The sequence below is a fragment of the Cydia pomonella genome, chromosome 24 (assembly GCF_033807575.1).
Source record: "Cydia pomonella isolate Wapato2018A chromosome 24, ilCydPomo1, whole genome shotgun sequence".
NCBI classification, from domain to species: domain Eukaryota; kingdom Metazoa; phylum Arthropoda; class Insecta; order Lepidoptera; family Tortricidae; genus Cydia; species Cydia pomonella.
Genome location: NC_084726.1, coordinates 4,653,708 through 4,677,469, shown reverse-complemented (window position 1 = coordinate 4,677,469; position 23,762 = coordinate 4,653,708). Strand labels below are relative to the sequence as shown.

Here is a 23,762-nt window from a genome sequence, read left to right as displayed (position 1 = left end):
GTAGGGTTGCCATAATATTACCGAAACTGATACGGGACAATGGGGTTTATGGGGTAGTAATGGCGTTACTTGGTGCAAATACATAAATAGCTTTACTCTGTTATGCCCCTTTGCTTAGTTACATACTAGGTATTCTACAGCGGTATCGATTATACGGGACAAAAATGGGACAGGTACAAATACGGGACACGGACCTTCAATACGGTGAGAGACCCGTATATACGGGACGTATGGCAACCCTAGGTATATGTAATCTATACCTATATTGTTTTACATATCTACATGTAAAATATCGAAAGATATATCAGAAAAAATTCAGGTTCACATTTCCTACGTGGGATAAAAACATAATTCGAATTATTTTTTAAATACATACAATACCCTCGTAAGGCCCAAGGTCCTACCTATAGGACTTATTCAGTTCGATGTTTCATTTGTTTTGTTTCGTGCAATTTTCAAACAAAATAAAATCTACTGTATTCAGTGCACTATAGGTTCAAATTCCAGTGGCAAATTTTGGATTTTTCATTTCTATGGCTGGGCCTTAAGAGGATACAATAACGGAGTTATCTCAATATTTATACTTTAATTACATGGGTCCATAATATTACAATATGTTGGCATAATTCCAATAAACTTTACATAAGCCAACACCCAACCCGGCGTTTCTCGAGCGTCGGTGTCTAGAGTTAGTTAGAAGTTAGCAGCGATTTTGATAAGGCACTAAGGCCTTGACGCACGCGACCGACGGGGCAGCGAGCGGCAAATCAATGCCATTTATACCAATTTCTACATTGATTTGCCGCTCGCCGCTCCGCTGATCGCATGCGTCCAGACCTCGGCCCAAGGCGCTTAGCACCCTGGCTCCGATTCGCCTTTGATTCAGATAACCATTGTCTCTCATTGGTATAATCTGACATTGGTACAACTCCGTTATTTGCATAAATTAGAAAAAGTTTTACTTGTTACTGGCGCATTTTTAATCATCCTCGCACATTCCAAATCTTCTTGAAAATTATCCGAATTTAGTACTGCCATACCGACTGGCAAATTTATTCCAATAGATTTAGCGAAATAACCCCCCCAGGTGGCTATCCCTATAAGCTTTTTAGATTTTTCTTCCAGTATAACGTGCCCTTCTCCAGCGAGCCGTCTATTACACTTGTACCTACTGTAACCGTCCATAAGATCGCATGTATGGAAACATGGCACGAAATAGTGATCACTATAATATTTTGGCTCTTGTAATATTTCTGTATTGTAGAAATGTTGGCATATGAAGGGGCTTATGTAGACATTTGCTTGATACAAAGTCCCAGATTGTTTTTGATCCTGTAAATGTTGAGGTCTCAGTTATTCTTAAATACTTACACTATTTAGCTACAACGGGAATACTGTGTTTTAATACGGACAAAAAGTTTTAATTTAACCAACACAAAAAAGGGATGTACATGGATGGTGAGTTCAAATCCTCTACCCTACTTTATATTACCCCATTGCTAATAAATATTAGAGGTAGCCCGGTATTATAATTTAGATAAGTATATATATTCGATATCGTTTCGATTCGATATTCATATTCCTAATTAATATTATAAATGCAAAAGTAACTCTGTCAGTCTGTTACGTCTTCGCACTTAAACTTCCAAACCAATTTAGATGGAATTTGGTATAGAGATAGTTTGAGGCCTGAGAAAGAGACATAGGATAAATAAATAAATAAATATTATAGGACATTATTACACAAATTGACTAAGTCCCACAGTAAGCTCAATAAGGCTTGTGTTGAGGACACTTAGACAACGATATATATAATATACATATAAATATTTATAAATACTTAAATACATAGAAAACATCCATGACTCCGGAACAAATATCCATTGCTCATCACACGAATAAATGTCCTTACCAGGATTTGAACCCGGGACCATCGAGGAGGATGGAGGAGGGAGGATAGTTTTAATGGAATTGAAAGTGCCACAAATTGGCGGCAAAGCGTGCCTGGCTTTAAAATAACAATAACTTACACCATTGACAAATCCCACCGCCGTACCCTCGATTTCACCCATCTTACTCAGCCAGAAGTAATTCTCATCTGTCCTAGTGAACATTTCATTGTCCTGTTTGTCAAACACTTTAACTGCGTTCCATGTATGGTTAGTTTTGCTGACGACGATGAAGCCTATGTCGTCAAACATCTGTTTGGTCGGTTTCGAAGGTACTACAAAGGCTCTGGGTCGAAGTCTGGAACCTTGGTTGATCACAGTTGTAAAAGACACTTTTGCTCTAGAAATAATAGTTTTCTTAAAGATAAAGATAGTTTGCACTTATAAACGTCAAATAAAGCTAAGCCGTATTATTCACTTATAGCAGTCTGGAAAACTACTCGAGTTTTAAAGACGCTCATTTAGACGATGTAGTAGAAATCGCATGAGATTTTCGAAAAAAAAAACAACACATTTCAGCCAAACATCATAATCAACCTACCCAAAAAGTCTTAAAACTACTTATCTTCACACTAACAGACAATACTTTCGACAAAGAAACGCACTCATATAGTATCATCCATTTGGAAGCTAAGATGCCAGAGACCAGAGGCAGAGACACACGATACTCGTACTTGTAATTTTTTTTTGTTTTGGGGGTTAAAAACGCAAAAGGCGGATAAAGAAAATTAGATTTTCGCGGTCCGCCAGATACTTTTATTTTAACCGTTGTATGGCGGTCGCCGTCAGCGTTGAGCGTGCAAGTTCAGAGCGCGGTGAGAGCGCGCGTTTCGTGGTGAAGGCTTCGCGGCGGCAATGACGCACGCACCGCTCTGCTCTCTCAGTTCGTAACTTCGTACATTTAGGAAAGGAACTCATACAAAAGATATAGATGAAATGCGCGTGACATGTGCACAATAACAACTCGAGGACGAGCGGTAAATAACTCAATCCGATAAACCAATACCTATCAAGTGTGCGTGTGAAATCGGCTTGTATTAAAGTCACAGCTTTGTCAACCGATCCTACCTCTCAACTAATTTTCTACTTCTAGGTATGTACTGCACTTACTGATAGATACAGCGAGCGGCAGTGACAAATATTCTGTCTTCTATACAAGCCGCCGTGCACAGGTAAGGATGGTCTTTGTCCGGGGAATGCACAACGCGAGCTATCCACGGATACTCCTTCTCGTCTGTCTTATTTGCATCCTTTTGTTCGCTTCTTAATAAACTGAAAACTGTAAAAATAAATCGTGAATTGCAAGTGTGGGTACATAATTTCCAAGACCTGTGTGGATGTGTAGCGGGGAGTTAGACGTTAAGTTAAAGTAATCGTCCTACTGCCGTTGGCCGCCACGCTGCCCGCCCCGCCGAACGCTCCGCTCGTCACTCAAGCCGTATAGATCGCGGGCCAGGAACATATACCATCAGTCATCGTCGGCTGATACTTTGCCAGATGATAGTGATGATGAACAAATACAAAAAAACGATGTTTTCTTAAACCGTCTATTTTTTCTGTGTTCACTTAAACATCCTGTAGCTCCTAAAGTATTGATTGTAGAGTAAAGATAAACATAGCCAAATTTTTAATGCTATTCGTAAAGATATTCAGGATATGAGCAAAAATCTGAAAAAAGGTACGTTCAACCCCCTCCCCCTACACCGTCAGCAAAACCCCCGGTCTTGAGGACTTTTAGTATCTTAATCTGGACACCACAAGGTACAATAATGTACTATAATTTACAAAAACTACACGAATTATTTCCCCTGATTGCCCATAATCGGGTTAATTTTCTTGAGCTCATAGTATTTTTAATAAAAAAACACGTCATAATTGCTTACCTTCTTTCTAACGCTAAAGAAAACGAACTGTAAATGCATTCAACTATTTAATTTTTTATTTAAACACGTTGCAAGGATCGAGGCAAAAAAAAAATGCAAACAACGCCTACCTACCTACGTAAGAAACAGGGGTAACTTACCAGACCTATTCAGAGAGGGATTTTTTGGTAAGTTCGTCGGAATTATTTTAATTACTTCTTTTGCTGTAGGTTCCTTCCTAGGTTTTTTAGGTTTCTTAGTTTTTTGTCTCAACCAACCCGAGGGATAGTGATAGTGAGGATATTCGATCTGGCTCTCTCGGGATAATATAACGTTACGAACCGGAGATAAATAATCATCGTAATAGGAAGATATAAACGGTAATAGTAATACCACAAAAATCAAATACGCGTACATTTTATACTGCAAATGCTGGAAATGAAATTGGTTCGTAAACAACATAGTAACTAACTATTTTATGGCGTTTAGAATTGCGACACAAAATCAATCCTATTATGTTATGCGCTTAGCACGCTGCATCCGATTTGCACGTGCGGGCGGGAGCGGGATACGCGCATAGCGTTGTCCCGCTGAAACATCGGATGCAGTGTGCCATGCGCTGGGCGTTCGTTCGTCCATTCGCCGCCTTGGTGTGAGAGCAAGACATACCTATACGTGGATAGCGCTGTCTCACTCGCACACCGGACCGGCGATCAGATGCGCACGTAAAATTTATAAAACTTACTGCAATAGTTTTAAGACTTTCAACGCTAATCATCTTATAAAAACTTCGCGAACAACAATAGTAAAGTAAAAAAGTATTTATAACAATAGGATATAAATCGTACCTATTAATCAAAGTACCCTAAAATCAAGGACAGTTAAGTAAGGAACAAACCCGTGTAAGTTGGTGCGTTATATTGTATGTCTATGGTTGGTGCTATCTATAATAATGACATTTCGTAGCCGACATCTAGCGTCAAGTTGCGAATTTATCAATATTACTACTTGACAATAGATGACAGATGTGACGACGAATGAAAAATCTAATGCTCAACAATTTTCAGTTTATACCTCAAGCGGATTTACCGGAACTTCTTCTGCTTGCAATATTAGTTGTAAATTGTTTTGGCAATACATATTTAGTCCGTTGCGACACTAATGACATCTGCGGGCCTACCGCGAACCACGTTCGACGGGTTGCCTCCCTATCACACTTACGTACGAATTTACAAGTGCGACAGAGAGGCAACACGTCGAACGTGGTTCGCGGTAGGCCCTCAGACGTCAAGTAGCGGTACTGATAAATCCACTACTTGAAGCTTGATGTCGACTACGAAATAATCTGCGTTTTGATAAGAAAACGGATCCTCTATCCTTACTTATTTCTCTATGATAATGATGAGACAAAAGTGCTTTGCATAAAAATGAAGCGTTGTTATTTTTTATATAAACTTACCTTTTCCTAAAAGGATAAAGCTCTGAATATTACACGGGGATTTCAGCAATTCTTTGGGTTTGAATATACAAAATGATCAAGTATCCTCGTTGTAGTTGTTGTTAAAAAGTTGTAGACTTTTTAATCACATTTCTTTTTCTGGATCTTAGGTACTATAATAAAACATGCTATACATAAATATGCATTTTTATTAACTTTTTTTTTTTTTTTTTTACTGTTGACTTTAGCAAAACAAAGGCTGCATTACAATTAAAAAAATTATTTTTTTCCTTTAACATAAAAAAGAAGTATCACTTGCAGGTGTTACTATTTGATTTCCATCACTTACATTTTAACTTTATTCACACATGTCTTAATTAATTTGCCCATTCAGCAAGCTAAATTTAGCTAGGATGAAAACAGCCTTACTTTGGCCAATTTCACACACATGAACTAATACTTAGATAGCCTTAATCTTAGGAATTATTTACATTAAAATTAAATTTAAATTCAGAATCAGAGAATGTAAATTTAAATTTCTTGCTGTCTTGTGAATCAGTGACATTTTTCATACTGGTATCACTATTTTTATTGTCTATGGGTGCTGAATCACCTTCTTGTAAAGTGCTACCATCTACTGTGTTGCCAGTGTCAACTTGATCTGGAGCCAAATTGAAATTGAACCTAAATGAAGAGTCTCCGGTTGTCAAAAATGCTGATTTTCTGAGGAATGTTGCTTTTGGCTGGGCCGGTGTGTCTGTTATCTTGATTTTACTTGTCACTGAAATTAATATTTTTTAATGATTATGTGTGTTTATCCTCCTGGGTATCAAAATTTACTACTTTAAATTAAACTCTGTCAAGTTGACAAAAGGTCAAAACTTGATTGGGGGAAATGTACTATGTGTAGGATGCTCATTGTCAGGAGGTTATAAGAAAAACAAGGAACTTCACATTCTAATAACAAAAAAAAATTTTTATTATAAAATTGTTGTGAAATCGATAATTAATTTGATGACATCGAAGTTTTATAATTCCTTATAGGTAATCTATTTATTTAGAACCATTTGTTTTATTGGAACAAATCTTTTTTACAGTAATAAATTGCCATTATGAGAACTTTTTTAACCATATTCAAAATTTTGAAGAAGAAGATTCTTAACTCGACGGGAACTTTGTTTGACATCCCCAAATTAATATTACCTACTGGAACTTCTATAAAAAAAATATTTTTAGGTCTCTTGAATCTAATTCACTTACTTTTAGCCAGCTTCTTTTCTTCAGCCGCCATTTTCACCCTGTAGTCACCGAAATGCGTCCTCATGAGCTGCCTTTTCCGTATAATGGGTTGGCTGTTATTTTTTAACACATTTACCACCTTCCATGCTTCGGTCACTGAAAAGTTATTATTTAAATTGTTGGTATTTTTAACTTAACACAACAAATAACAGGTTATCTATAATTTAACGGCAGCTAAAAAAATAACTGTCTTTTAATACTTACATTGCCTTTCATTGCCTTTGTTTTCAGCTAATGTTTTCTCCAACTGTTGGATACACCAACACAACTCCAACTGGAATTGTCTTAAAGATTCTTCAGGATCTGCTCCCGCAGAGCTCTCGTTATCTACGTTCACCGACTTCTGAATAGAGGTAGGCTTCTTTTTCGCATGTAGCTTCGTAGGTTTCGGCATTATGAATATATCTAATTCAAATTAAGATAACCTCACGTTTTGTTTTGAGCTGTGTATTTTTTTAATTATATTTTGACATTGACGTCAGGAGATTTACGAAACGGTAAAAACCGAAAGTATTTTTAACTTGGTAAATACTCATACTTGGGAGTGAATAACTAGTATTTTAGCAAACGCTCGTTTGTGGGGTAAATCGTAAAGCGCACAATGGCGCCATTCATGTGTGACATAACGTGATAAAATTTAGAACTAAAACATAACCTCAAACGAATTTTGTCATATAATTTTCCATGAGATTTGTAGTATGCCGCTACCAAAATATGGGAAAATATTAATTTCGTGGTAATTACTTCAATATTAAAAATTGTACAGTGTGTATTTATTACGTTTACTGCGGTGAGACCCGTTGATTTGATATTTTTTTAGCTTTTCTAAATTGTTCTATTTTCAAAGATTTTTATCAAGTATGTATTCTGTAATCTGTTTCTTAAAATATGAACATTTTAACGGGTTTACATAGATTCATTTAAGATTATTAAGCATCCCAAATCAGTATAAGGGACGTATTATACAGTAAAGTTATTTCTGTGCTAATTTTCCTCATTTTTTAGGGTTTCCTACCCAAAGGGTAAAACGGGACCCTGTTACTAAGACTCCGCTGTCCGTCCGTCTCTCTGTCTGTCTGTCCGTCTGTCACCAGGCTGTATCTCATGAACCGTGATAGCTAGACAGTTGACATTTTCACAGATGATGTATTTCTGTTGCTGCTATAACAACAAATACTAAAAAGTACGGAACCCTGGGTCTTGTCCGGTTTTTTTTATTTTATTTACTGGTTCAAAATATAGTTCTCATTGGATATTTTATCAGCTTAAAACTCCTGTGTACATTCCCTTAAGCTAATATAATAGCTAAAAACATAATTATAATATACCCTAAGTTTTTATGTATTCAGAATATTCTATGTTTTCTCACTATCTCAAAATGTAATGACAATAATTTGTGTTACCCCTTGAAGGGCTCCTTCGCTCAGCAATGGCCTTAGTATCATATTATAGGGGGCAGTATAAATATCTCAAAGGGAAGAACTAAATTTATGTCATGTAGTAATATTTTATTTCCAGGGTTGGTATAACTGTAGCGAGTCTATCCCTGTTTGTGTTGTCCCGGAACTCTATCAATGCGCACCGTCTGGAGAACATGAGAGCGCGCGAACGCATGCGCAGAGCCAACGAAGGAGAATACCCTGATACCTACAGACGACTTTGAATTTTATTTTGTGAGTTTACATTTTACAATTTCTAAACCATGATCTAAAACATACTTTTTATTGTAATCATAAGCTCTTTGTATTAACTACGATGTTGGCGACAATCTATCACAATTATTATTATCTCCTGGTTGTGGAATATGTATTTTCAAATAACTATACCAGTGGGTCTCAAGATGTTGAATAAAAGTATGAAAAATCTCCAATTAAAACTTAAATAACACAAACCAAATCAAATAAAGGTAAAATGGGTTGGATGGACTTTGTATATGGACATAGTATGCTTGTTATATGTTATTTATGCAGAGAACTTGGCAAACAAATGTGTAACATAGACTCCTAAACATTGTGTACAGTCAGTAAAGCAATAGCTAGCTAGCAAGCAAACATATTTGTATTCGGTTAAATGGTTTGTTAATAATAATTATGTATGTCTGTTCCAGTTTTAAACGAAGCAACATAAACCATGGCGGTGCCCCAGCTGGACCCTGCGAAGCTGCAGCTCGTCCAAGAGCTTGAAATTGAGATGATGTCAGACATGTACAACCGCCTCGTCAACGCTTGTCACCGGAAGTGCATACCTGTCAAGTACCACGAGCCTGAACTAGGTTAGTCTATTATGTGAATTTAAACATTAACAAATTATACTGACAAAAAAAAATATTCAGCCAAATACACTGCTGCTATTATTTTGCTAGCAAATGTATGCGTGTAACGAGTCAACACAACGAGGGTGTGGATTGTTAGGGTCGGCAACACGCATGTAACTCTGGAGTTGCCGGCTTCTATAGGCTACAGGGACTGCTTACCATCAGGTGGGCCGTATGCTTGTTTGCCACCGCCGTAGTATAAAAAAAAGTTCTTCAGCTCGTTTTATTTTTATCGCATATTTATCTGGGTTACTTTTGTTATACAATGGATTTTTTTTTAGGTAAAGGCGAGTCTGTGTGCCTAGACCGCTGCGTGGCCAAGTACCTGGACGTGCACGAGCGCATCGGCAAGAAGCTCTCCAGTATGTCGCAGGGAGACGCTGATGCTGCGCAGGACCTCACCAAGATCAACCTCCAGGATAAGAAATAAGATGTGGACAGAGAAGTGACACAAGTTTTATCTTAGTTTTGAGTTGTCCATGCATTAAAAAAAGTACCTAGGGTCATTTAGACGGTGTGGGAACTCCATGATTAAAGGATCTACTGGATAAGACATTTGGGATGGGGTGAAATAGCCTTATGGAACATTCACTAGGAGTAGCAGAGAAAGCGCTATTATTAACTAAACTCACATTCAGATTCGCGCGCCGTCTAAATGAACCCTGCGTCACACAATAAATATTAAAGACGGGTTCTCTAAATAAGGTGAACCCTGAATATTCTAAATTATGAGATAAAAATATTGGGTCACTTTTTTACGTTCTCTTGACCTGTTGGGTAAAGCAATGAATCGTTGGTGAACTAAGTTTTAATTATTACTGACAAATAAATAATGAAAATATACAAAGATTACCCCCACGATTTAGATAATTTTGTTATTTCTTGTCAATGTTTATTTTCAAATCGAATATTAGGAAAGGTGTTCCAAGTTTTTCCATTCTGTAACCATTAACAATATACCACAGATGATGCATGGTACTGAAAATACAAAAAAAATTGGAACACATTTTTTTTATGGTATGAATAAATGATTTTGAGTCGGAAAATAGAAATTTAAAAACATCTTTTACTGTTAACAAATTTTAGAAACCTACCATGTGTATTTGCGAATAATATTGCAATTATAAAAATCATGTTAAATCACTGCAATTTTCTACCTCAATGTAACTGCATAATGCAAGATTTTATTTTATAACGATTCATTGCTAATAACAATAAGATATAGAAATCTACAAATTAAAAACTGTTTTAGAATTAATTATTATTACCAAATCGTCGGAATAAAATCCTTTTAATTTGCAGATTTCATAACTTTTTAAATTTATTGTGCACGTGAATTTCGGCTATTGTACACAAATTAATAAGGTATAATTTGCCTATGCATTTTATTAGTGGAGGTTTGTTAGATGTATGAATTTAGTGACTGTTAGTAATGTTGTTGGAAAATAAAATTAATACAAATCATTTTGAATATTTATTTGAGAATCCATTACATTCTATATCTACAACATCAATCTATGCTAACATATGCATATTGCACTCTCTGTAAACTACATATTGAAAAACGAATGGCTAAAAATACATGTTTATTATATTTTAGTTCTCACAACACCAAAGACGATTAAACTTGGTTATTATAGCAAACATCGATTAAAGTTGACATGGCGTACGCTATCAAAGTGACCTTAATGCCTATCAGGATAGGGTTTATATTAGCTTCTTTATTTTCTTTTCTCGTCCAAAGCCAGAAATTCCCCAAAAGCATAACCAGGCGAATAGCTCTTAACGAGTTGTCCAAGAACGTAAATATTTGCACAGAAAAACACAATACTCTTCAACCAAATAAGCATAAAAACCTGTCTGCATTTAAACTCGAGTAAATACGCGTAAAACAGCCAACCTGCTTGGGCAAATAACCAAACGACAGTTAAAAATAAACCATTGGCCGGTTTTAGCCTGAAATTGTGCACAACCAAAGGCAGCAAAGATATGAACCAAATGAAATATTGTGAAGTCATAACACTGTTATATGCGACCAGAACTACCGCTTGGAAAAATAAAGCAAAAGGCAGGGTTTTCGGATTTGTACCAAAAGCCAAACTACCCACGAACAATATAATACCTTCGAATATTTGAGCGAGAACTTTGACAACATCAAAAGTCAGCTGATCCATTGTTAAATACGAATAGTAGAAAAGCACAGAGAAATTATGGCGAGTATCTTTTCTGAACAGATGGTAAATGTAGGTTTCGAATAAAAAATCATAGCCGTATAATTTATACATATAGCAAGTTATAATAAAAAGAGTTCCTACACAACTCGACACCAGAGTCATTTGCTTCAGATTAGGCAAAAGAGAAACAATCCCATCCTTGATATTAGTATTTCTATTAATTTTATATTCGCCTAAAGACAAATACATGGGGAAACTGAACACCAACGGGTATAAACGTAGATGTATCGAAATACCTAATAAAATACCGGATAGAGCATACGTCCAGTTAGATTCTATAATATCAGTTTGTAAAAAAAGAATTGATAGTATAATGAAGAAACATGGTATTGAATCAGCATTACCTCTAGTAGAAATAGCAATACTTAAAGGGTTGTAAAGCCAAAAAAGAGCGCAATACACAGGTATATTCTTCATTTTATCTTTCTTAGAACGTAATTGATATTCCACTAAAATTTTAACTGCAACAGTGATCAAGATATCAAAGACAGAAAATAGTAATTTCCCAGAACTTTTGCCCCATCGTATATTACAGACTAAGAAATAAGCTATCAACGGGCTATATCTGTATGTATGACGTTTGTATGGAGAATGTCCTTTGGCAACATGTCTAGCCGCGTCAGTAAACACTTTATAGTCAACATCCGTGTATGGAACATCATATAACTTGTCATGTACATCTCCATACGCAATCAAAGCAACTCTGATGAGGATTCCTATAAAAAGGTGGCATACAAAAGGTATGTCAAGAAATTCCTTAAGCTTCATCTTAGATCCTTGTTTTCAAATCTTTGGCAGCGGATTGCAAGCAGTTCTTAAACTCCTGGAACTCTTTAGCGCAACTGTCTTTTTTCACCTGATCTTCAAGTTGTAAAACACAACGGGCGTATAAGGCGCTTTGCTTACTACACTTCGCAAATATTAGAGGGTATTTTGCGAATCTTTCCCTTGCTTTAGACACTGCTTCCATGCTACCTAGATCTAAAGCCTTTTTAAAGTAGTGGGGGGTTCAGAAAAATCTTCCGGCTCCCGCGGTCGAAGGAATAGGTCGTATAAGGGCTTGGAAAAGAAGATGCCCAGGCCTAGCAAAGTGAAGGTAACTTGAAAACTCTTGGGGTACTTGTACACCCAACTCCTTTTTCCGAGAGGCTGGCTTCGCTGACGTCTCTCTCTGTCCATTACTTATCTGTGGACGAACAAATAGTTATTTGTTAAAAGGGGGCAAAGTTGCTGTTTAACCGCTCGTACTAATATTGATACCTGAGCAAGCGAAAGATTCAGAAATCTCGAGAGTAGTGAGACGTTCGAAAAGCGGAATCTTGAGCGTTGCGAGGGTTTCAAGGCACGAGGGTTAAACAAACTTTGCCTCCGAGTGAAACACAAAACTTTCACCACACCAACGCGAGGAAAATACTAACAATACAATAGCAAAAAAATCTAATCCAAATGAACGTACTTAATTTAAAAAAAATATCATTCAAAATCATAATTAAAAAGACCAGGTAACATAAGGAAACAACTGAAAATTGCATCAGATTCTTTGCCCAACATGAGGATAAAATGCAACTTTCTCATTAGTCTTTTAATAATCAAGAGGGCCTTTACCAGTTGGTGTGGTGAAAATAATATTTCGTCGTTACAGCCACGGTATGTATAGCAGGCCAGACCTAATCTACGATAGATTATCTACCCGTACGACTTGATAGTGTGCCTACCGGCTGCGCCATGTAGGTAACGTTTACTAATAACATTTGTGACAGTCCACGGTAAAAAGTACTTTATGGTCGGTATGGAGTTACGGGCAATTTAATAATCTGCAATTGTTAAGCTATCGATATCAAAATAGATTATTGCCCTAAGAATTATAGTTACGGAGATATGATTTTTTGAAAAATGTACTGTAAATATGCAAAGTTTTGGAAACTGACTGTTTAAGTTTAGGTCTCTAAAAAACTATGTTACTGATGTAAGTTACATAGTGGACTAGGAAATCTGGTTAATTGGGCTTCTGTCCATCAAAATATATACCGCAAGTCTTAGAATTGCAAATTGAATCTTGTACAATCGGACAATTAAATATGACTGATGATTTATTTCAAGGATATGATGTTGTGTTATATTTTCTCAATGTTAGGTGTAGATAGTCAATATTTTATATGTATCTATTATAAGACAAGTTATTAACAAAATATAAACAAGAAAAACGAAAATTAGTAGTCAAAATTCTTTTATTTTTGATTTTCATGCAAAATCACAAACATAACATAATTGAGTTCTAATGTAACAATGAAACATTTTTTTTGCATAAATCAACAAAATCTGTTCATTAACATCAAATATAACTATTAACTTCGTTATCAATCATTAATCCTATCTTTTTAAGTCACTTAAAGTTGCATCACAATAATAGTCTTCGTTCCATACATTTATGAAAAGGTACCTTATGGAAACACATCAATACATATATTAGATAAATTACGATAATTTACATCCTAGAAACCCTTTTCATTCATGTTTACTTTTATTATTTTCTTATACTAAATTATCACAAATAATTAAGATCAGTTCTTTTTCGTAATCTACTTAAAACTAAAATTTGGTCTTATGTAAAGAAAAGGTGCCTTATGGCTAAGTTTAGTAATTTTAGTGATCGGCTTGCTCTAAACGCCTTTTTTTACAGAAAAATACACCCCCGCGAACTTGGTTTCTGTGACCCTCTTCACCACAATATGAGCATGTAGGCTTTTTGCGTTTTATGATTGGCAACTGCTGAATACCACTGGTACTAGGCTGAGGCTGACTAGGTAGTAATTCGAGAAGGCTTTCTAAGGGATCATTATCTTTAGATACTGCTAGCTGGGGAGTTGGGCAAAGTATGTCTTGGGATTCAGATGGTACGAATTGCCTAATTTTTTGAAATAGATACTTTTGTCTCTCGTAGGAGAGGCCTTGTGGTTGAATAACTTCAGGCATTTCATCATTCACAAATGTATCGTTGACTGACCCTCCCTAGCCGCCTCGACCGACCGACCGACATGCGAGGCACGGCGGTGACAGAGAAGGGACGATGAGTAAAGTTTTAGTGCGAGTAGTACAGATGCATGGCGGCGAACTCAAAGTATACCTATACAGACGTCGGCGTCGGTAGGAATACAAAATACAAGAGCTAAGCATAATTTTAAACTTATAATCGCCATAAAGTACCTTTTCTACTAAACTTGAAAACCATAATTAAGTGACTTTAAACTCATTTATACGGAAAATAAAAACAGGTAAAGAATTCTTGCATGTTATATTTCTTGATAAGCTATTAAAAATATAAACAGCATTTTTACCCATTTTTACGAAACATTTAATATCTCTGAAACTAAAAACCGCCATAAGGTACTTTTTGCCGTGGACGGTCACATTTTGTTAAGTTAATACTCTGTTTATTAATATAATTACATTAAACTATGTTTTACACTATGTGAGATCAAACATCAACATATCTCTGAGCCAGATCTACCAAGTAACACGGTTAATTTTAACCAGCGTCTGTACTAACAAACCCCGCTCGGCGCTCGCTGTCACTGTCATATGCATTGGGTCATTACTCATTTCAGACAGTCTGTAGTTGCGTTCGGTTACAAGCAATAAAAAAAACATCATTAAGGATTTGTTATGAGATTGAGACGGTTTCTTAGATGACATTTTAGAGAGATAATGTTGGTTAAGGTGGTTCGATTTTCATACAAAAAACAATCGCTATTTATTAATTAATTACACAATATTATTACATAAATAGTTGCGCATCTATCTACTTTCGAATATTCATTTGCGCTAAATTAATAGAAAAACTTTGTTTCATACAGAAATCATGCAATAATCAACGTTATATTTTTATAAATTTTTCTCATGTGTGTGTGACAAATGTCGTGTACAAATACATTGCGGCGTTGCCACTCCATGCTTCGGACGGCCATCGGCGCGACGTTGCGATGTTTGACGCGTTTTTAGCTGACTCTGTCGACACTGACACTCAGTGTGACCAGGCGTACGATAATTGTCGTACATGTACGATAATTTGGGCCCCGGTATGACATAATGTTCCAAAGAGCATTATCGTACACTAAAGTACTATAATTTCAGCCCTTGGATGATGCCACCTTAAAAGTCTAGTAATTTGAAGCGACATATGACACTTTCTCTCAGAAATAGGCTAAAATTAGTATATTTTGGGTGTTCGGCTCCTTGGTGTAAGTTTGAAGTTTAAAATGTCTCAATTTCCTGTATACCGTTTGAGTCTATCCCAAAAATACACAAACATAAACAGATTTTTTGCGCAATTTAGACAAAAATTGTCTTTTTTTTATTATTAATTGGAAATTTAAGCTTATTTTGCTAGACATTTTTAGGGACTGCCTTTTTGATTGGCGTACGATATTTTTTTCAACGGTACAATAATATTGACACTCAAGTACGATAATTCTCTTCCGCTCGCCTGGCAACACTGCTGAAACTTGACAGGACCTGGGGGCCTGCTACCGCGAAAACCTAAATTCGCAAATTGCGGGAATCTTTCTCTTTTACTCTGACTAAGACGTAATTAGAGTGACAGAGAAAAATGCCCGAAATTGACGAATTTCGATTTTCCCGGTAGCCGCCCTGGTGCTTGACGTACTTGATAGAAAACAACGCTGCCGCATGTTCTGAATTGTGATTTTATGTGTTTTTGGATTGAAAATGATAGCGACGTCTAAATCAAGTTACAAAAATCATCGATATTCTGGTCCGCGAAAAACCAGGAAAAGTGTAACTGTAATTGGAGTCTACAAAAATGACCAATTCATAGAAAATATGACCTAGAAACTAGTTCATTTTTATAAAACTCAATTTTGCCCGAGATTGTACTTAGGCGAATACCTAAGGGAGCTAAGTGTATTGATCTTGAATAATTAGTTGGCTAATATATGACTCCAACATGATATGGACATTTACATCATAACTATTATACCTAGTTGGTTACTAAGTTCTGTTACTCGATTTCTTTCTTTCTTCCTAGCGTTGTCCCAGCATATTGCCACGGCTGAATGGAGCCTGGGGTCCGCTTTGACAACTAATCCCAAGATTTGGCGTAGGCACTAGTTTTTACGAAAGCCACTGCCATCTGACCTTCCAACCCAGAGGGTAAAACTAAGCCTTGTTGGGATTAGTCCAGTTTCCTCACGATGTTTTCCTTCACCGAAAAGCGACTGGTAAATATCAAATGATATCTGTTCTGAAGTTCTGTTACTCGATTTGCAACCTCTTTATTCCCGTTAAAACAAATGCTACCGAAAAAATAAAAAATGGCGTAATGTGGTGGATTTGTGAGCTATAATTATATACCACACATAACGCTTATCTCGTCGTATCTATAATGAATTGGGGCCTAAAAGAGAATCGTATTCCAATTTTTTGAAACGCTTGTATTACTTTCTATATTAACTAAAAGTTGCCTTGCAAAGTTGCAGCTTTTATACTAAAAACGGCTTTAAATATGTTAAATTAACAAAATATATTTTGACAGATGCTTTCGCGCCCAAAACGCTCTTTGAAAATTGTGTGACGTCACAGTTTATGGTTTGACACATAACTACATACACACGTAGAAGATACGAACTGTCAACTGATATTTGTCATTTGTTGTTAATCGCCTAACTGTCAACAGTGTCAATCCGAGAGATGTGACGTCATCAGAATCTTCAATGACGTTTCGAGTTTGGTCACGTGACGTGTGCCAAAAGATATTTTAAATTCAATATTTACAAAAATATGGTCATTACAGGTCCCCTAAAAGTAGTTAAACGTGTTCTTATAATCCAAAAGAATTTATTGGGATACAATTATGCCCTAAGATTTGTAGATGGAAACAACCCTATTGCGTTGCACAAATGTGGGCACCCGCCAAACATGATTTTGGGTGTGTCATACTCAGGGCTAACACAGATTCATTTCTGTGAAAAAGGTGTGAAAACCGGAAACTGGAAACCGTTCTCGAACCAATAGTGAAGCCCTTCAGCCACACCCTATTGCAAAACCAGCCATGGATCTTTGAATAAGACTCAGCTCCTGCACATAAGGCAAAAACAACTCAAGCCTGGTTTCGAAGGAACAAAATTGACTTTATTGCCCACGAAGACTGGCCGTCCTCCAGCCCGGACCTTAACCCCCTGGATTATGCCATATAGCAGGTTATTGAGGAGAAAGCCTGTGCTAAACCCCACACAAATCTTAACTCCCTCAAGCGGGCCATAGTTAAGACAGTGACGGAATTAGACATGACAATCGTGCGTGCCGCTATTGCTGACTGGCCTCGTCGTTTCAGGGCCTGTGTCAAAGCCAGAGGAGGCGATTTTGAATGATATTGTCATATGTGATTCCTGATTTTGTGTACTTCATTTTACTTATTATTTTATAATATATACTTTATAGAGATGTGCCGACTACGGTTTTGGCCGACTAGCCGACTAGTCGGCAGTCAGGTGGCCGACTAGTCGGCCGACTAGTCGGCGTAGCCGACTATGGTCTTCGCCTAAGTTCGGGCGTAATCGGGAACGTTCGGGTCGCCTGATTCGCTGTCGCACGTGGTTGCGTTTTCATGTTTTGACTAGTTTTGTTTACCTTTCCGATTCACTTGTTGCTCCGGTGTGTTATTATTAGAAAAACATACAAAACGAATCGTAATTGTTGTTTAAAAGTTTAAATAAACAAGTAGTGATCTTTATAAACATTATGTCTAAAAGAAAATCACGCGTGTGGACATTTTTTGACGATGTTGAAGGTGATTCAAGTAAAGTAATCAATGCCAAGTACTTATTTCGTGAGGTGGACTGGTACCAATCGGCAGACACTTCGAGTGTGGTGGTTTTTTATTTTATTTCCTTATTTTTTTGGAAGATCTAGGCAGCCGACTATTCGGCTCATTTTGCCGACTAGTCGCCGACTATAAATGTAGCCGGATAGTCGGCTTTCCCGACTAGTCGGCGACTAGTCGGCACATCTCTAATACTTTATTAAACTTTCGTTGGTATATTTTATGTAGATAAAGATTATTGCAGTAACAGAATTTAATAACCAACTAGGTAGAAAACAATGCAATACATAAACACATAAATTGGATATGATGTGATCCGTTGAATGAAATTGACAATAAATAAAATAAATAAATAATTTTCTATCCCTAGGCATTGTGTGAAACTTCTAGTTGTGTCAAAATATCGGGAAATCAATAATATAAACAAACATGGTAAATATCTCATTTCTTTTTATAATGGTTATAAAAAGAAGGCCATGCAATTTTGTAACTCACTGTAATTTAATTAAATGTATCGTAAAGAAAGGTTTTAATTCTACTGTAAAATAGTACCTACTTTTTTAAAGGCTGGGCAGTAAGGGAAAACAGCGTTTTTTTTGAAAAAAATACTGGAAAATCTGACTTACAAATTTGGACTTTCTTAGGTTCATTCTACTTAGAATCTTCTCCACCCTAGCATTAAAAAAAGATATCCTAAAATATCCATACCATTACGTCACATTTTAGTGTGAAAGAAATTTCAGGGTAAAACCAAAATTTCAATACAAATTTTCGGGTTTTTATAGCACGAGGATTGATTATGCTAGTGATTCTGAGTTGGAAGAACCCAAAAATATCATGATGTGTGAGAATCAGATTTTTAATATTTTTATGGAAAAACGCTCATATTTCTCATAAAATAATTTATTAATAATAGGTACTTGATAATACTGATAACAAAAAAAAATTAATGAGTCTCGAACCCACATCCTCTTGCATGTATTTCCACGTACATACCGCAACGCTATTGAAGCCTACTCACGCTGTGCCAAATTGTCTACTACAAGGATCCCAGTACGACTGTTTGAATGTGTGAGTGATAGTTAGAAATAGAGTCAAGAAACATTCTGTCGACATTAAGGGGTAGTTTTTGTACAATGAAGTGTTCAATGTTTGTTTTAATAGTTCAATATTTATTTAAAGAGTGCGCTAAACATAATTTACAGTATAGAAATACCAAAGACTACTCCACAAAAAAATTAAAACTCGAAATTTGCAATTGTGGCGCCATCTACTGAGGTTTAAGCTTTGGGTAACCTAGTCGAACCACCTTAAGCTGGTTCTTTTTTGAATACACAATACCTTAACTAATTATACACCTAACGGTCAAGCACATGTCGCGTAAGCATTTATCTGCGCAATGCACTTATAAATAATTGTCATACTTGTCATACAATTTATTTTTCAATAAAATGTATGGAATCGAATGGCAAATGGTACCATTTTCTTTTTGAAAGTAAAAAAATGGAGACTCTGGACTTCTCAATAGGTATTTTTAAATTCCACTTTTTTATAATGGATTATCATATGGATTATTTTTATAACATGTGTCCAGTACCTAATTGGTCGAGAAAGGCGTCCTGTAGAGGAGAAAGGAGTAAACTCGGCTTCAGATCGTAGGCGGAACACACACACAAACAGGCTTATGTAACAGCTGTATAGCCCCGTCCCAGTTACACTTACTTCTGATTGGGCCTGTCAGTGACAGGGGCACACTCTCTCGGGTTCAGGGCGTAGCCGGAACACAGCAGAGACAGGCTTGTACTCGTACGTGAGGCGGTGGTTATATTGACTACTACACTTACTTCTGACAGTGCTGACTGGGCCTGTCAGTGGCAGGAAACTCTCTCGGCTTCAAGTCGTAGCCGGAACACACCAGAGACAGTATAGCTCCGTCCCTGTTACACTTACATCTGTTTGGGCCCGTCAGTGCAGGGACAAACTTTCTCTGCTTCGGATCGTAGCCACACCAGAGACAGGCTTGTACGTGAGGCGGCTGTCGCATTGATTACTGCACTTACTTCTGACAATCCTGATTGGGCCTGTCAGTAACAGGGGCGAACTCTCTCGGCTTCAAGTCGTAGCCGGAACACACCAGAGATACAGGCTTGTGTTTCAGACAGCACTGGCGCATAGCCTCGAACACGGCGTCGCAACGAACCTCCTGGAAATTGTTAGCTGGAAATACAAAATGGTTTTATTAAATGTATGTCGAGCGACAGCGATATTTTTAACTTTACGTATGTTTTTGCAATAAGCAATATTGAGAATGGTCAGATAACAGCGTGGGATTAAAACAGAAGGTGTGGAATGACATCTGTATCTGCCAAGGGCAGATGAAAATAAGACCATTCCCTTTCTTCATCGTGCAGATAAGATCACATACACGTTAGTACTAATAAGATGAAATAGAATCGTGAAAATAAAAGTACATAAGCTTTAAGTTATAAAGAAATTAAATTCTAAATATGGTATGTTAAGCCATTTCCGTAAGCAGTTTTTGTCCCATAGTAAATTTTAATTTCGCGCCTTTTTCTACTGACAAAGTTTTTTTTACACTAGGTATGTATGTATGTATGAAAACACTTTATTGTACATAAGGGACAGGTAAAGATACAATAAAAGGAAAAAATAATAATGCTGGCAATGTACAAAGGCGAACTTATCCCTATAAGGGATCTCTTCCAGTCAACCTTTGAGCAATTGAGAGTCAAAAGTAAAACATAAAGACAAACAAACACTATGTACGAAAAAGTAAAACTATGGTTCAATCATTAGTAATGATCCAGTGATCTGTTATTTGGATTCTCCCTCGCGGGATATCAAGTAGAAAAGTTAATATAGATACGACAGTTTCCCGCGATACCGAACAAACCGTACAAAAATAAAACAATTTGATATCTAAGGAATTGTTTTACTCTTACATGGCAACCAGTTGAGACAAAAACTTCTATTCTTTTCCTAATCTCAACATTTTATTTAAAGAAAAATATATTAAAACCTCCACAAAGTATTAGCTTATATATCTGTCATGATGGAAAAAATACTTCAAAATCTTGACATTGACATTTCATTATTTTCTCTAGATTTCAGTTCTAATTATTTTTGGTGACCAATAAAACCATTTGACATTGTGGACATTGTTTTTCTCAAGCTACCTCTCAGTTGAAAGAAGTGTAATTGACTTTTTGATAACGAATTCATTTATTCAAACAATTAACCCGTAGTAACCATATATTAGCTGATAGACACGCGTATTTACTCGCCGAACGTTTATCCAAACGGTACAAAATGTGCCGCTTTGGAGGCAGCAAATGAGCTGTCAGTGTAAACACTTGTGCTCATTTGTTCGATTTAGACAAAAGAACGGTGAGAAAGTACTCGTCTATCAGCTACTTAGATGTTTTAAAGTGTAATAAAATAAACACATTGTATTTTTTGCCTTTTCTAACAACATAAAGCCCGGATTCCCGGGGCATATCCATAGTAACATAATGATTGAGGTCGTTCACCCCTTGTCGAATCCAAAAAACCGATCACTTTATTCATTACACAAGTAAATAATTATTATATATACATATAATAATTATCAATAGATATACATATATAAATATATATATTATCACAATTAAATCGGTGGCAAACAAGCATACGGTCCACCTGATGGTAAGCAGCCTATGTACGCCTGCAACTCCAGAGGAGTTAACATTCGCGTTGCCGACCCCAACAATCCGCACCCTCGTTGAGCTCTGGCAACCTTACTCACCGGCAGAAACACAACACCATGAGTAGGGTCTAGTGTTACTTGGTGTTTTAAGTTGTTTAACCTATTGGGAGCGTGCACAACTGTCACGCAACCTAGTGTCCGCAAGTCTAGGGGAAAACATCACTTCACTACATCTTATAAAACTACTCCAAAACTAAAAACTACTGAACGGATTTTCATACGACTTTCATCTATCAATAGAGTGATTCTTGAGGAAGGCTTAGGTATATAACTTGTTAAGGTTTTGTGTAAATTGTTTGAAATATAACGATGTTGCCGGAAAAAATCACGCTGGCCAGGAGCTTTAATCGAAAACGCTGCCTATACCGTTTGAGCTATAACAACACAATGTATGGTGGGGTTGTTTCCCATTCATAGGTCTACAAAAAAGTCCGCGATGTTAAATGTCTATCTTTTAAGGATAACTTACTATATCCATTCTTAACTTCTAGAAAAAGATCACGTAATATGTGGCATTTGCAAAGCTATTTACATGGATACATTATTAACAATTATCAAAATAAATACGTTAGTTATATTAAGCATTTCATACAGATTACATTGGTCCCTTACACCATACAATTTAAATGAATATTTCAGGAGTAATCGTAAATCAAAGTTTCATTTCGAGCCATATAATTGTACGAAATGTTAAAGACGCTATCCGCAGTTAGTTCAAATTTTTACCACCTTTAGCGCTGGGATCGCTTTATTTACCCCCACCATGCACTTCGCACGTTCCCAATACATTTCCACAAAAGTTAGTGCAGGTATTATTCTATTCTGTGTATTAGACTATATGTAATTCTGAATATTAGTGTGATGTAGGTATCCTTAATTATGTAGGTATCAGGAATTTCAATGCCAAATCAACGACAACAATCAGCAATCTTCACCGTATATAGCGTCATGTTATCCAGATCTAGTTCAGCTAAATAACCGACTTGCTTGTCTGTCAATGTGTCATGCAAATAATCCAAATATAAGTATAGAGAAGACAAATCTCCCCCACGATTTGACGATTTTTTTCCGAGCTTTGACTGCCCTAACCGGATTGTAATTGGATTTATTGAGTTCCAACTCATACATCGGCTCCCCAAATGCGGGCGCCGTTTCCTTATACACAAATGTTAGATACTTACATAAACATAATACAAAAAGACACGCTTTTATTCAGTATAGACTGAATAAAAGCGTGCCTTAGAAAATACAGTGCTCGGGAGCAGAATCGTATCATTTTCTGCACAGTTTTTAGAACAAATACTAACATGAGAAATGAAAAATAATATTCTAACCGCGTTTGACAGCTGAAGAAGATAGCCCTAGGTACAAAGGGCCTACCGCGAACCACGTCGCACAGGCAACACGTCGAAATTTGTTGAATAGTCAAACGTGAGCACTCGACAACCTAGTTACCGCATAATGAACGGGTCCGTGTCCGTAAACCGCCAACTACAATTTTGCAACTACAACATTTTGCTCTACTTTACGCTTCTCAATATATCTATATCAATATAAACCTATAATGTAATGGCGTCTGCCGCGAATGCAGAAGGATTTTCGATTCCAGTCCTGGGCACTGGAGCCCCCCCCCCCCCCCTCTCTCGGTCACATTTTCAGCAGGTAGTTGGGCGTGATGAATGGTTTGTGAGAAGATGGATGCACTTCATGCACTGCACGTCCTTCTACAAGTTATAATGTGCTAATTATTTATTTTTAGATGTTAATATTGTAATTTGTGATGAATTGTGTCTATGTGTCTAATTTTCTCTGTAAGTTAGCAGTGGTTTGGTAATTGTATTGTTATGCGGCTTTACTTGTTAGAAGAGATAAATAAATAAACTTTATTTCGTATATTACATATATTTCAATTTATAATCAACCATTAGTTATAAAATTCCTGCACTTAGCTGACGTTATCTAAAAATTAAATTGACACATAGTGGGCGGGTCGCATAATCGTTACATGGAATTCCGAACGTACTGATAACAACTGATAAGAGTCGAATAGGCGGTGATTTTT

General features: G+C 36.6%; 4 protein-coding genes across 6 annotated transcripts; 1 reads left to right on the top strand and 3 right to left on the bottom strand.

The window, feature by feature from the left end:
• Positions 1 to 472: 472 nt before the first annotated feature.
• Positions 473 to 7,226, bottom strand: LOC133530973 (UPF0488 protein CG14286). Of its 3 annotated transcripts, XM_061869037.1 has the most exons (5): positions 6,753 to 7,032; positions 6,510 to 6,644; positions 3,060 to 3,228; positions 2,031 to 2,289; positions 476 to 1,332 (listed from the first exon to the last, which is right to left on the bottom strand). In XM_061869037.1, the coding sequence occupies exons 1-5, from the start codon at positions 6,940 to 6,942 to the stop codon at positions 934 to 936; spliced, it is 1,152 nt and encodes a 383-aa protein (XP_061725021.1). In that variant the 5' UTR covers positions 6,943 to 7,032; the 3' UTR covers positions 476 to 933. The 3 variants fall into 3 exon arrangements, with proteins under 3 accessions (XP_061725023.1, XP_061725021.1, XP_061725024.1); XM_061869039.1 differs by lacking the exons at positions 6,510 to 6,644; positions 6,753 to 7,032 and adding an exon at positions 3,973 to 4,668 and having other exon boundaries at positions 473 to 1,332; XM_061869040.1 differs by lacking the exons at positions 476 to 1,332; positions 2,031 to 2,289; positions 3,060 to 3,228 and adding an exon at positions 5,271 to 6,030 and having other exon boundaries at positions 6,753 to 7,226.
• Positions 7,200 to 10,326, top strand: LOC133530976 (mitochondrial import inner membrane translocase subunit Tim10). Its single transcript, XM_061869043.1, has 4 exons — positions 7,200 to 7,338; positions 8,067 to 8,221; positions 8,656 to 8,820; positions 9,144 to 10,326. The coding sequence occupies exons 3-4, from the start codon at positions 8,679 to 8,681 to the stop codon at positions 9,290 to 9,292; spliced, it is 291 nt and encodes a 96-aa protein (XP_061725027.1). The 5' UTR covers positions 7,200 to 7,338; positions 8,067 to 8,221; positions 8,656 to 8,678; the 3' UTR covers positions 9,293 to 10,326.
• LOC133530971 (GPI mannosyltransferase 1) lies at positions 10,327 to 11,864 on the bottom strand. Its single transcript, XM_061869035.1, has one exon. It carries the CDS (start codon positions 11,862 to 11,864, stop codon positions 10,584 to 10,586), a length of 1,281 nt encoding a protein of 426 aa, XP_061725019.1. The 3' UTR covers positions 10,327 to 10,583.
• A 1-nt stretch (position 11,865) lies between these two features.
• LOC133530977 (uncharacterized) lies at positions 11,866 to 12,205 on the bottom strand. Its single transcript, XM_061869044.1, has one exon. It carries the CDS (start codon positions 12,064 to 12,066, stop codon positions 11,866 to 11,868), a length of 201 nt encoding a protein of 66 aa, XP_061725028.1. The 5' UTR covers positions 12,067 to 12,205.
• Between the last annotated feature and the right edge of the window lie 11,557 nt (positions 12,206 to 23,762).

What these genes read in the sequence shown, in the direction of transcription:
- LOC133530976 (XM_061869043.1), top strand. Translation starts at nt 8,679, where the DNA reads ATGGCGGTGCCCCAGCTGGACCCTGCGAAGCTGCAGCTCGTCCAAGAG. An exon ending in GTACCACGAGCCTGAACTAG is followed by an intron (nt 8,821 to 9,143) that starts GTTAGTCTATTA and finishes ATTTTTTTTTAG; the next exon opens with GTAAAGGCGAGTCTGTGTGC.
- LOC133530971 (XM_061869035.1), bottom strand. Translation starts at nt 11,864, where the DNA reads ATGAAGCTTAAGGAATTTCTTGACATACCTTTTGTATGCCACCTTTTT.
- LOC133530973 (XM_061869037.1), bottom strand. Translation starts at nt 6,942, where the DNA reads ATGCCGAAACCTACGAAGCTACATGCGAAAAAGAAGCCTACCTCTATT. An exon ending in CAAAGGCAATGAAAGGCAAT is followed by an intron (nt 6,645 to 6,752) that starts GTAAGTATTAAA and finishes ATAACTTTTCAG; the next exon opens with TGACCGAAGCATGGAAGGTG. An exon ending in GCCGCTCGCTGTATCTATCA is followed by an intron (nt 2,290 to 3,059) that starts GTAAGTGCAGTA and finishes TATTATTTCTAG; the next exon opens with AGCAAAAGTGTCTTTTACAA.
- LOC133530977 (XM_061869044.1), bottom strand. Translation starts at nt 12,066, where the DNA reads ATGGAAGCAGTGTCTAAAGCAAGGGAAAGATTCGCAAAATACCCTCTA.